The sequence below is a fragment of the Mesitornis unicolor genome, unplaced genomic scaffold, assembly GCF_000695765.1.
Source record: "Mesitornis unicolor isolate BGI_N332 unplaced genomic scaffold, ASM69576v1 scaffold50106, whole genome shotgun sequence".
In the NCBI taxonomy this organism is placed as follows: domain Eukaryota; kingdom Metazoa; phylum Chordata; class Aves; order Mesitornithiformes; family Mesitornithidae; genus Mesitornis; species Mesitornis unicolor.
The window spans coordinates 405-13,280 of NW_010189862.1; the positions used below are offsets into that span (position 1 = coordinate 405).

The window sequence follows — 12,876 nt, forward strand, 5'->3', positions numbered from 1 at the left end:
CATACAGACTCCTATAAAGAAACTTATCTCTATCCCAGCCAGACCTAGTACATATTTCAAAAAAAGGTTTAGCATGAATGAGAATCAAGTCCAGGTGATCTCGTGAAAATTAACAAAAAAAAAACCAACCAAAAACTATTCAAAAATACACATCACTGCATTCACAGAAAAATGCATGATTCACTGGCTCATTCACAATCTGGTGGTATTTTCATTATCTACATTTACATTTTAGCTAGGTATTAAACAGATGACTCAATTAGAAGTGATCCAAAGGTTTAAAACATGAAATAAAAGAGTTATGAGGGTTAACAAATAACCTACAGGAAGAAAACATACAGTTAAAGCTTCTTTTACCTGGCACAGATACACCATACACATTTGCTTCTTGTATGAACTCCAACATTAGAATGACATCAGAAACTTCTGTAGTTGCAACATTCTCCCCTTTCCATCTAAAACATGTGAAAAAATACCTTAATCCCATTAAAAAAATATAGGAACACTTCCAATATATGGGCACCATTACATTTAGTAGTAACTCCATTCATTTCAGACTAACAACACCTCAAATTTGTTCCCACTTGTCACATTGGTGTATTGATCTGATCACCAGAAAGCAACACTTGCAGTTCAAATGGTACAGGATATTAGCCATCACTATAAAGCACAATGAAAGCTTATCATAATCTGATAAGATAGGTTTCAAAATTTTGACACATACCTAAACATTTAAAATGTTACTAGTCTTTACTATTTAATACATTTTTCTCCACTTCAGTACCCAACATCCTTGCCACTGTCAAAACCATCACTAGTTACTATGCTTATTTATTTCAAAAAGCTGAAATTCCTACAAAACATTCTGGAAATGAGCTATTCAGCTCCATGGGAACACATTTTACAAAATTAAGCCCCTGTCATCCATTTCAAGATCATTATAAACATCATCACTATACTAATAAAATGAACACTTCTGATTGAAAACAAATAGAACAGTATTATTTTATTCTGCTTATCTGTGCTTTTTAATGAAGAAATGTAGAAAGAAACAAAGGTAATACCTGAAGGTATCTCCAATCCTGTCCCAAAAATAAAGAAAATTCTCACAGTCTTGAACCATTAGATCTCCAGTATTAAAATAAAGATCTCCGTTCTTAAATACCTCACAGAGTAATTTCTTTTCTGTATGTCTCTTATTGCCAGCATAACCAAAGAAGGGGTTCTTTGCATTGACTTTGGAAATGAGAAGACCGGGCTCACCTATAGAGAGAAGTTGAAAGAATGTAAACCTAAGGTATCATTGCACATTTCCTGTACTTTACATTAATATTAATTTTGTACATATGATTTTATAAGACCAGGAACCAAATATGGCAGGATGCAGTGCCTAAGACCCAATAATAAGAAATTACCTGTTTCTGTTGCTTTACTGCTGTGGTCATCTCTACATGCAAAGTAGCCATAAGGACACAATACAATACCGTCCACTCGAATTCCCAGTCTTTTGTATTTCGTCCAGATGACTCATCAAACAGTCTTTTCCCTTCTCTATCATGAGCTCACTAGTAGGTTTACTATCTTCTCAAAGTGCACACTTCAAGTGCATATTATGCCCCACTCCCCACACCTTACTGAATTTGCAGTAAAGAGTCTCAGCTTCATCAGCTTCCCTCTGAAAAACTAGTGGTAATAAAAAGGAGTTCAAGTGTTCAATCCAGGCATTATATCCTTATTTAGTCTTCTTTCAGAATTTCTGAGAACACTTCTGAAGAATTTAATTAATGTGATACAGCCTCATTGCTTTCTTTTTTGAGTAAAATACTGAAAAAACTGAAGTTTTTTGTTTTTTTTTTCTCAAAAAGTACAGAGAGATGGGGATAGGATTATGCTGTTATGCATACAGAGTATCAGGGTGTTAGTTTTCTGTAAGTGAAATAGTTGTATGAACTCCTATCCTTTTTGGATGCACATTCTAAAGTCTTATGTTACTTTGTATCTGAAACAAGAATTATAAATATGAAAATATATATAAAGATCTGCCTAAAGTGATGCATATTTTTTTAATTTAAGACTGCCTTCTCATAAAAAAGCTGTGCCTTTTTTCCAGAAATTGTTAGTGTTTAAGCTGAAAGCATTTATTTCACTGGTACTGCCACTGCAACTGTGATGGTATTGGGCATGAGTAACACATAGTCTATTATACTTCTTATTAGACTGACTGATGAAACTGGAAAAAAATTAGACTAGTTGTCTAATTAAAGCATGTGTTCCCTGCACAGGTCAGTCTGACATCCTTACAGATAATTTCCTGTAAAGTTTCACATTTTAGGGACTGTATTTTCCTGAAAGTGCTCATCTTTGGTTAAGACCAAATTCTGTTAGAGAGACTCTTAAATGCTTTAAAAAATCTGCTCCAGCTTCCTGTTAAAGTTGTCTACTTGACCTTTAATATGAGTTTTTCTCACTTTGGCTTCCACATATTACAGCTGTTATCTTCCTACAGTACAACTGAGATGCTTCAGTATCTGACAAACACTTTGAAAACTGGTATAATCAAGAGATACTAGACACTTGATAAGTATCTTGAAGACAGCTATAATTATGCAGCCTCTTCTTTTAAGAAAAAAATAATTGATAAGTTTAATCAGCTCACCTAGTCAGGAATACTTAATCTCTCACCAAAAAGCATTTGCTCTAATCCACCAGTCTTTCTTATAGATCTCTTAGGCAGACAGCTCATTTTGTTAATCTTCTTTAAAAAACACAGATGTCATTATCTACATAGAGATAATATCACACCATGACTTTTTAAACACTGCTCTGCTGTGTATATATATCCAAGGATCTCCTAAGTTCTTCTGGTTTCAGCACTAGTATGTTTAATAATGTTCTGTCTTAGATCAAAAATCATATTGCTTTTGTCAGAGTAAGCAGTAATAATTGATGTTGGCATAGTACAGTAACACAATAGCAAGGCTACTTAAAAACATTCTCTTGAGTATTTGTTTTACAGTCAAAAGGCTGTTATATTCCATTAAAACATACTTACCTTTCTTAACTTTTTCACACCAACCATGGCTGTTTCTAACTGGTTCATCTTTTTGGAAATCATACTTGATTAAATCAAACGGGAAAAAAAGCTAAAAAAGGGGAAAAGGGTCGCCAGTTACTCATCTACACAGTGACATCTGGTGGCAGCAAATGTAAGCAAGGAAACCTTAACTCCAATCTTGCTCATCTAAAAGTAGAATGTAGTTTCATTTAAAACCGAAAATACCCTGTATGGAAACTTAAACCATTTAATGGAGGTAAGCAACCTCAAAACATTTTTATAATCCTCTAACTGTCAAGGACTTATAACTTTCAAGACACAGATCTGTAATTTTTTAAATTTATTACAAATAAGTTATGAGATCCACAACTCAGTGGAAAAGTACATAAATCAGGGTAACAGAAGCACATTTGGAATGTAACTAATATTTAATGGTGGTGGCTGACATGAAAAGTGTTCTTGGGGTCTTCTGGCACCTATAATCAGCAAAGCAAAGGCCTAAATCTCCTTACAAAGGGAAACCTGCTTCCGATTGGGCTTTACTCATGCTTTACTAGCCGCAGTTCTGCCCTCAAGCTTTCTCAGGCTGGTGTATGGTAAAAAGCCTTATCACAAACCCTAGCAGAAGGATATGCACTCCTGTATCATTTGACATGGTTATGTAGCTGTGCATGTTCCACAGTTATGTCAAGGTTAGTTCTGTGTTCTTCTGGAATACTGTGAAGCCTTCAGTCCTGACACTGCTGACCTAATGGACTTCGTAGTTATGTGTTACAACCAACCTTCCTCTTGCATAAGGATCACAGAGAATTTGGCTCTAAGTAAGCTGAAGGAGAGGGATAGTGATAATCCCATCAACCCTAGAAACTGCAATACTTTTTTTCCTCCAATATAAAAGGTTTGACTCTTACTTTGCTTCATTTTCTACCATGATATAAATCCAAATTAGGTCTTTGAGACATTGACAGATATGATACGCCTGGTACTATATGGACCACTGTGTGTCCTCTTACTATCCTAGAACTTCAGTTCGCCCAGCTTGGGATACTGACTTCTCTTCTTATAAAGTATATCAGCAATCCATTTAACAACTAGTCAGACAAAGGATATACTATTATCTTCTCCTGGAGAAATCTTTACAAGCCAAGAAAACAATTTTTAAAACATAGGAATATACACCTGCACCCTTCACAACAAAGAAATGCAATATAATTTAAGGATGGTGTTATGAAAGTGACTGGAGTAAAGTGTAGGTTGCTAAAACATAAACCCAATTCCTTCTCTGCAACTAGTATGGATGAAGAATTGCATTTTATCCTAATTTGAAATACTGCTGTAGCTATATAGTGTCATTTTGTTTTCAAGGAAGTCTGAATAAATGGCAACTTGAATCAAACATAAAACACACAATTTCAGCCTAATATGGACAAATATTTCACTGAGTCTTTTCGATGTTCACCACTATGTTTTCCTTCTACCCTGAGACTGAAACAAAAAGATCTTTTTAACAGTTGATGAAAGGAGCAAGGTCATAGTGTACAAAATGAAGTAATGAGCCAAGAATTTGACACTTTTTGAATAAAGTGGAGGATTGTTTTTTTTCAATAACTACAGACTATAGCATTTACCAAAGTCAAGAATTTCAGAGATAAAAAAGTTCATCTCAATTAGAAAATAACTGTATTATTCTTGATGAACAGAATGGGAGGCATTCATAATAAACACGCATAATTTTTTCTTACAGTTTTTTCTTTGGGCTGTCTATTATTAGTTGCTGTTCTTTTTCACTTTTTTTTTGCATCAATATTTCTTACTTTAATTGGTCTCATATGACAGACCAAAGGCAATAAATAGTACAAATGATAAGAAAAAAATGGCATAAAATGAAATGTTATTCTTATATTTTTGTGTTTGATTAGAACAGCAGCATGCCCTGTTCAGTTCCATTTTTATCAGTTCATTCCCTCAGAGCCCAGCAGCTGTATCTTGCCAATATGTCAGTCTGCATGATGCTTTAAGCTGTTATATTCAGAAACTAATTTAGCATCTGAGATAATCTAAAAACTGTCAACTTTTACTGTTTATGTTGCTACACACATCTTTTAGTGCTTGCAACTTTACAGTATCAACTATATATATTCTAGTTAGCTTTTTGAAATAATAGTAATGCAAATACATAATTAAAAACCCACATATTGCATTAGACATGTATAATGAAACTATGCCAATAAACATTCCTTGCAAACAGCTTTCTCTGTGCAAACAGCTTTCTTTTTATATTAAATACTAGAAAATGAAAGCTCCAGAGCAAAGCATTAGTCTGAATACAGGCCTACATTTATTGTATCTCATTATTTAAAATTTATTTTAAGAGAGGGCCTGAGCCATTGAAGCATTACAATTCTGGCAGGAGGGCTGGACTAGATGGTCTTTCGAGGTCCCTTCCAACTTCTGCTATTCTGTGATTACCATATTATTTTCACCGAGTACTGCATGCAGCATTCATAATTTTAATCTACATTTTACTCCCTAAAGCACCACATAAATGTACCAAATAAAAAGCATAATTTTTCTAGCCAAAACTTAAAATGAATTAATTAATGAATGAATTAATCTGCAACAGTACTGTCTGTTACTATGCTGCCTGGATGTTACCTAATAACAGCATTCCAACCCCCAACCACCTTTTTTTTAATTTACAGGAAATATGCGAGTTTAAATATTGTTTTGAAGATAGTTTTGAAATTTTTTAAATTCCTAAAGTTTCAACTTATAGTGAATGCTCACAGAACCTTCATGAGAGAACAAAGATCATAAGTTATTGCTTTTTATTTAGTTATGTTTTTTAGAGATGAGATATCGTTCAGTTCGCTGTGAGAATATCTGTTTATAAAACAAAGCATTACATTTAGTAGATTTAGTTCTAAGCATTTTTAAAAAGTGAAAAGTAAGAAAAAATAAATTTTGGTGCATAGTATCATCATATCTCATAAGTTATTTAAATATATACTTGTAATGCCTTATTTGTGCTGTAAAGAGCACATTTATAGGTCCTCTGCATAGTTTTGTTAGCCAAGTAAACAAAACCAAGGGAAAAAACTTTTAAAGCTATGTTTAGTATTAAATAATCACCACATACTATAATAAAATATCTTGGAATACGCTTGAAGTACCTTAGATTATTGTATCTCAGAACTAGTCAAAAAAGCAGAAACAACACTAATTTTCATTCACCGATGAATTTAGGAGCTTCCATTGCTTGGATTAATACATGCCAATGTTCCTCCTGTGAACCCAGTTTTACAGGGTATTAAGATTTTCTTAAATCTAACTGTTTACTTTAAAACTAAAAAGTATTTCTTCTGCCACTTAAGTTCTATGACTGTATGAAAAAAGTACATAATAGAAATTTTGCATTGCTATATGAAAGACAAAATATTTTAGATGTTGCAATTATTTATTACTTGTTATAAGATTTAAATGTTTCTCATCTCAAAGCTGATTTTGATCCATACAGTTTTGAGTAAGAGAGGTTTCGATTCCTGAAATAGTTGTAATACTTATGCTTAAAATAATGAAAAAATTTATAAACAAAGTTTGGAATTTTTTTTACATGCTGCTTTTTTCAGGTGTACTTGCCATGGGCTATTTTTAGCCCTTCTTACAAGCTTCCTTGGATCTCATTAGTCTCACTCTCCCATTGCATCTCAGAACACATTTATATAAATACACACATAATGTATGTCATCTATAATAAAATTAATCATTAATATTAACTGCATACATGTGTGCCAGATGTAAATATTAAACAGTAATTTATTATATTACTATGTTTATATACTATCTTCTTTATTAAAAAATTCAAATTTTACCAGCTAAATAAATAGGTAATTTCAATTCTAATCCTTTATCTGCTGTTGACGTGGTTTAGGATAAACCTTTACATGATACTTCCAAAAGGTTAATGACTTATGACAAAATTCTGTTAAAAGTTCTGAAATACTGAAAACAAGTTTACTCAGGCGTGGAACAAATGTAATATTTCAGTCTAAAATAGTTAAAGCACGTGGCTTAGAAAAGTCTGGAACAAAAATTAACATCAGCTCTAAGGATTCTGGTACACCTGCTACTCCCTAAACTCCAGATTCTTGATTTCCTGTAGTGGATCTGTATCCTTCTTGTGACATCTGCCAGCACCAGATGTCCACTGTGCATACTACAGAGCATCAACCATGTAGAACAGAGATTCAGCAGAGTCAGTCTTAATGCTTTAATTCCTGAGCTCTCTGCAGTTTCCGAAAAAAAAACCAAACCACCAGCTCTTGTGGTGTTTTTCTGAGTATTTCCAGGTTCCTCGTTGCAGTCTGGGTTCCTACCCCAGACGTGAAGAAGAATTCCTCTGGTCCAGAGCTGTAAAGTAGCCTGCAGTGATCGTAATGTGGTGAGGCTGTATTGAAGTTGTGGACGCTGGAGCATATGCTGCTTAGAAACCTATTTGCGTGTCATCAGCAGAAACCTCTAATATACTTCCAAACAGTATTTTCACATAATTCTCTGAAAAAAAGTTTTGTCAGGACATTTTACTATCAGTTCTTCTCAGAAGCACAAATGCCACTTAAGTCAGCAGGATTTGTATACATATAGATAGGTATCTCAGTATAGATAGATCTCTCAGTTTATTTGCAAATCTTAGGCAATATATGCAGTCCTATTTATTTCAAGAAGACTAAAAATTGGTGTAAATAATAACATAATGTTAAATAGCTAGTCTCCTTGCTAGAAAGCCTTGCTAAATAATCTTATAATAATCATATTATCTTAATATTATTAGCCAAAGCTTGGAACATGTTATTTACTGACTTCTAAAACCATTTAAAATACGGTATTAATGGGACCCAAACAAAAAATCTGTGAATTTCAGCCTGCAATATTTTTTTTCCATTTACTCAGAAAGATAGAGGAAAAGCTACCACGATTGATAAAAGTAATATGTATTCCTCTTCCCCAAGATGTGTAACTTCCATTGTTAGAGTTGATGACATACAAAACAGACTATCGAATAAGCAGTGAAAAAGTATGTTTTTTCTAGTTTTAGTAACCTAGAACAAACCAAATAAATAAAGCAGACTTGGTAGATAAAGGGGCATGGAATTTTTAAATTATTACCCTTGGCAAGTATTGTCTGTCACAATTACTCAACAGTGACTATATTTGTATTGTGTTATCTTTGAAATTTCTAGAGAAGTTTAATTGAGTTAATGTTTAACTTCACCTAAGTATAAAATATCCCTTAAAGCTATGTCTGCTTATATGTTACTTTGTTTTAATTACTATTAATTCTCATTTATGTCAAATAGTTACATAGTAATATGCAAAATAAATGTACTCTTTGAAAACAGCTCTAAATATAATCTGTGGAACACTAAGAACAGGATATTTTTATGTTTATTTCAGAGATGATGAGTTCTTAAGTATTAAATCCATCTTCCTGTCTTGTTCTTTAATATAGTAGAGATTTGAAATGATATTAGGAACCTACTCAAAACTGTCACAAGAGAGGCAAGGCCCTTTTGACTTTTGTAAACTTCAAGAAAAATTTAAGTGTTACTGCTGAAAGCATAACCAGGTTGGGTGCTAAGTACTATCTGCAATACTTTGGCAGCCAAGATTTTACAGAAGGTCAATTACATTTGCAATAACTAAGTTAGAAAATTTACCTTAGACTTATGACTGCAGCCTCATGTCCTTTGGTCAAACTGAGAAACACATTCACCTTCAGCACTCCCGGTAACAAAGAACAATGTAAATAATTAGTCACCTTATAAAAGAAATTGGTGCGGCCAACAGATCCAACTTTTCCTGTGTGGTTCATGAAACAAATGTTTCCTTCAGTAGCGCCATAAAACTCACAGATCTTAAGAGCACCAAATCTGTCTAAAAATTCTCTCCACACATCATTTCTTACTCCATTTCCAATTGCTAGTCGGACTTTGTGATTTTTTTCTCCTGCCTTCTGTTAAAAAAAAATAAATAATTTTAAAAATAAATAAATTTAAAATATAATATACTGGTCACTGCATATGATTGTTGCATATATTGTGGGGAAAATGTATATTCTTTAAATAGATTAAGCATAAACAAACAAAAAAGAAAATCAATGGTTAAGACTTTAAAGAAAGCTGGCATAGCTGACCTATAGCTACAATGTAACAAACTGCAATCAAAAACCTATTATCTTGTTGAACAAACAAATTATTTCCTGAATAATCTCTACATTAATTTATACAAATGCTGCCATATTTTAAAAGCTGTATCGTCTCAGTTTGTTTCCACTCAGAGGAATTAGGAAACTAGGAAGAATAGAGAAAGGCAGGAACTATTTCTGTCAAGGGATTAAAGTCAGCAGAGATAAAGTCACTTTCTTGTGTCTTCAGGTTGATTATAAGAAACAATCAGATTTCACATACTTGTAATATCTGTTTCTCCCCACACATTGTATATGAGTCGTGTTCTGTATTTCTTTCAATTTTAAGACTTGCAAGGTTTTGTTCAATGTTTTTTTGGAATATATTATTTCTTGATGATCTTTACTGGTGTCAACTCCCATGTTTTATAATGAGAAACACAAGAGTATGTGTTCATCCAGTTCAGAAAGTCTCTAATTTTATGAATACATTCCCAAACTTTGTGACTGCATGGAGCACCTTTAAAAAACAATCAGATTTAATTTGAGGTATCACCAGACGAAAGATCTAAAAAGTTTGTGGTTTTTTTTAAATTTTGCCTATTTTAACATAAGACTCCCTTTTCAATCACTGCAAGTGGCAATACAGAATTCCCTAGAAGTGGGACAGAACAAAATAAATATAAGTATAGTTTGTTACCACATACCTTTAGAACTACATAGCGCTCTGGTACTGCAACACTGTCTGTATATATCTCTATACATGTACACTTACGCAAATGTATACAAACACCTCTTTATATATGCATATGCACATATATGCTCGTATTTACACTCTTCGTATATGTGTGTTTGTATATATATACACACATTCACAAATGTATACTAAAGAAAGAAGATGGTCCCTACTTACTGTTCTTCTATTCCAGTTTCCTTTTCCCTCACCTAACTCCAATCCAGTATGAACTGCATATGTCTGTATAGTGAAAATCCATTTTAGCACCTTTAATCTGGCATAAAAGGTCAGCAAATTATTTCTGCGAAGAGATCTGCTCACCTGACTGAAACAGGAACCTTCAGATATTTTGGATGTTAAAAACAGTGAAGCTTCTACTGAGTACATGGACAGGAGTGTTCCTCAGAAGCTTATCTCTTGATCAAACTCTTATTTTTGTAAAGATTGTGAATTGTAACTTCACTGACTTCATGGTAAATCATTATTAGCAAGTGCTGCATTACATAGTAGAATTAAACTGACCATGGATATAGCCTGGAAAAAAGTGTCTAAAAATTGCCTTTAGATGTAATTTTTGGAGTGGCTTGTTTTTTCAGCTTCAGAAGAAATATCACAGTCCAACAGGGCAGATTTTCATATATCTGAAATAATAAGGTCTGTTATATTACACTTTCAAAAACATTATACCACAAACGAACAATAAAAGTATTACTTTTTTAAGAGAAAGTGTTTCAGTGCTCCTTTGATCTTTGTCAGGAAAGCTTCTAACTGTTTTTTCCCCCAGAAAACTGTCCACCATGTTTAGAATATTCCAGTCAGCTCAACCTAAAACTTTTCAAAGTGGGTTATTTTCCTTACAGTTTCATTGCTAAACTGAAATTAACATGTCAGTAACTGAACTGCAGTTACCCCTTGCTGACAACACTGGATTATTCAAATGTACTGCTTCTGCTAAGATATGAAAAATAGCACAAGAGATTCTTTCACAGAAATCCTTTGTTTCACAATGAACAGAAGACACAAATATGTGCACATATATTCACACTCTAATTAAGTGGGTCATTCATCAGGCTAGAACATTCAAAATCTCTAGAGACCAAGGTAATAAGCAGGTCCGCTTTGCTTTTATTATTTATATTTTAAGAAAAATAAAAGCATTGATGGCTGTTTGCTGAAAAGACACGAAGTAGGATGAACAATGGCCTACATGAACTATGGGTTTTTTATAAAAGGACAAATACAACATCATTCATAAGTGCAGTTACTTTAGTACCTTCAAATCCTTGTCTTGTTTTGACTAGTTTACATTACTGCAGCACAAAATTGTTTCTCTAGTGGAAAAGATGCAGAGTAAGCATGACAGGTCAGCATATACTTTGCAGGCAATGTTAACACCTACCAACAACACAATGTATGACTATCTCACTTTAGGAAGTATTCTCTTAAGGGACTCAGCCCTTTTGCAAAAATACAAAGAAGGTATGTGATGTCATCAGGAGCTGACTGCAGGAAGCAAATTTTCTTAAAAGAGAAGGCAGTAATTCACTTCTTCAAAACTAAGGTAAATTTTCTGTTAGACTGCATTGCTGCAACTGCTGTATTGGTGATTTTGGCAGCTCCATCACAGTTGTACACATTTGTTGGTACAAGCCACCCTGAAGGGTACTGCAGGGCTTTCTGGGGCGAAGGCTTTAAAACTGTCATGCATTTCGCAGTCCTTCAACTGTAAGAATGGAAACTATATGTAATTTAATCTCCCAGCAGGTTTAATAAGTAGGAAGAGAATTGTTATAGTGAAGGAAACTAAACAGTGATTTATTCACAAGTTTTATATGTGAGTAAATTCATAGAGCTATTTTTATCACATAATTTTACCCACATTTTTGTATGACTAATCTATGATATTATTTCATGGTAGCTTTACACGTAACCAACTTTCAAGGGAAAGTGAACCACAATAAATAAAACAGAGTTAGCCCTTTTAACATGTTTTCCATTACTTGATCTGTATATTCATCATCTGCATTATTGTCCAGATCACTGTCACAGTCCAAATCTAGAACAGGTATGTTGGTATCAATGGGCACTGTGGTCAAAACCTTATGCAGTAAATTGAATGTGATAAATAAGAGAAGGGCAGAAAAAGGGATGATATTTCCAATAAATTCTAGAAACATGGTTGAAAAATGCACACTCAGGGTGTTCTAATGTATGAAAATAAAAAGAAATTAAATAGGCAGGAACTTATACTTTAAACAGACTATTACACCAAACAGTCATGCTCTGAATTTCTGTCATATTCAGATGGCATTTCATAAAATAGCTTCCCTTTGGTACAGTAGATAGAATTAAAGGAGTAGGAGGAATTCCAAGGGGTCACTTAGTACGCATCTCTGCTGGAGATAAGCTTAGCTACCCCTGTGCCATTCTTGACATCTGAACAAGCTGTAGCACGTCATCATCAGCCAGTTACTGTGCAACAGTTGGTATGCAGAAATCGTCTGCATGAATATTCTTAACTTGCTGCAACAGCATACTTCCTCATTAACACTTCCTTCACTAAAAGCTGTATTTCCACACAGTATCTGATTTACAAAGGACTCAGTGCCTTGCCCTGGTCATCGATCACAAATAAGTTCAAACAATGTGTGTCCTGTGATAATCTGCTCGTGCTTTGTGTTTCTGAATGTGATTAGTAGTTCTCTACAGACAGACAGATTTCAGAATAACAGAATGCTAGAGCATCTCTCCAAGGTTAAAAAAATTACTATTTATTTTGTTTCTTGCACTGTGATTTACTTTTCTTACACAGTTATTCTGAATTATAATTGGGATTCAGTCTAAAACCACTTATTTCTAACAGTAAAGGTGAAACATTTTTCTCGATGACTTGAAGCATTA

The 12,876-nt window shown here is 33.6% G+C and overlaps 1 protein-coding gene across 1 annotated transcript; it reads right to left on the reverse strand.

Annotated features, from left to right (window-relative positions):
- Window positions 1–357: 357 nt before the first annotated feature.
- On the reverse strand, window positions 358–12,152 carry LOC104535322 (long-chain fatty acid transport protein 6-like; the record flags this gene model as incomplete). The annotated part of the gene is made up of 5 exons (XM_010186198.1): window positions 11,976–12,152; window positions 8,874–9,065; window positions 3,053–3,143; window positions 1,065–1,263; window positions 358–455 (listed from the first exon to the last, which is right to left on the reverse strand). Coding segments are annotated over exons 1-5 (757 nt in total), but the record flags the coding sequence as incomplete, so codon positions are not given.
- Between the last annotated feature and the right edge of the window lie 724 nt (window positions 12,153–12,876).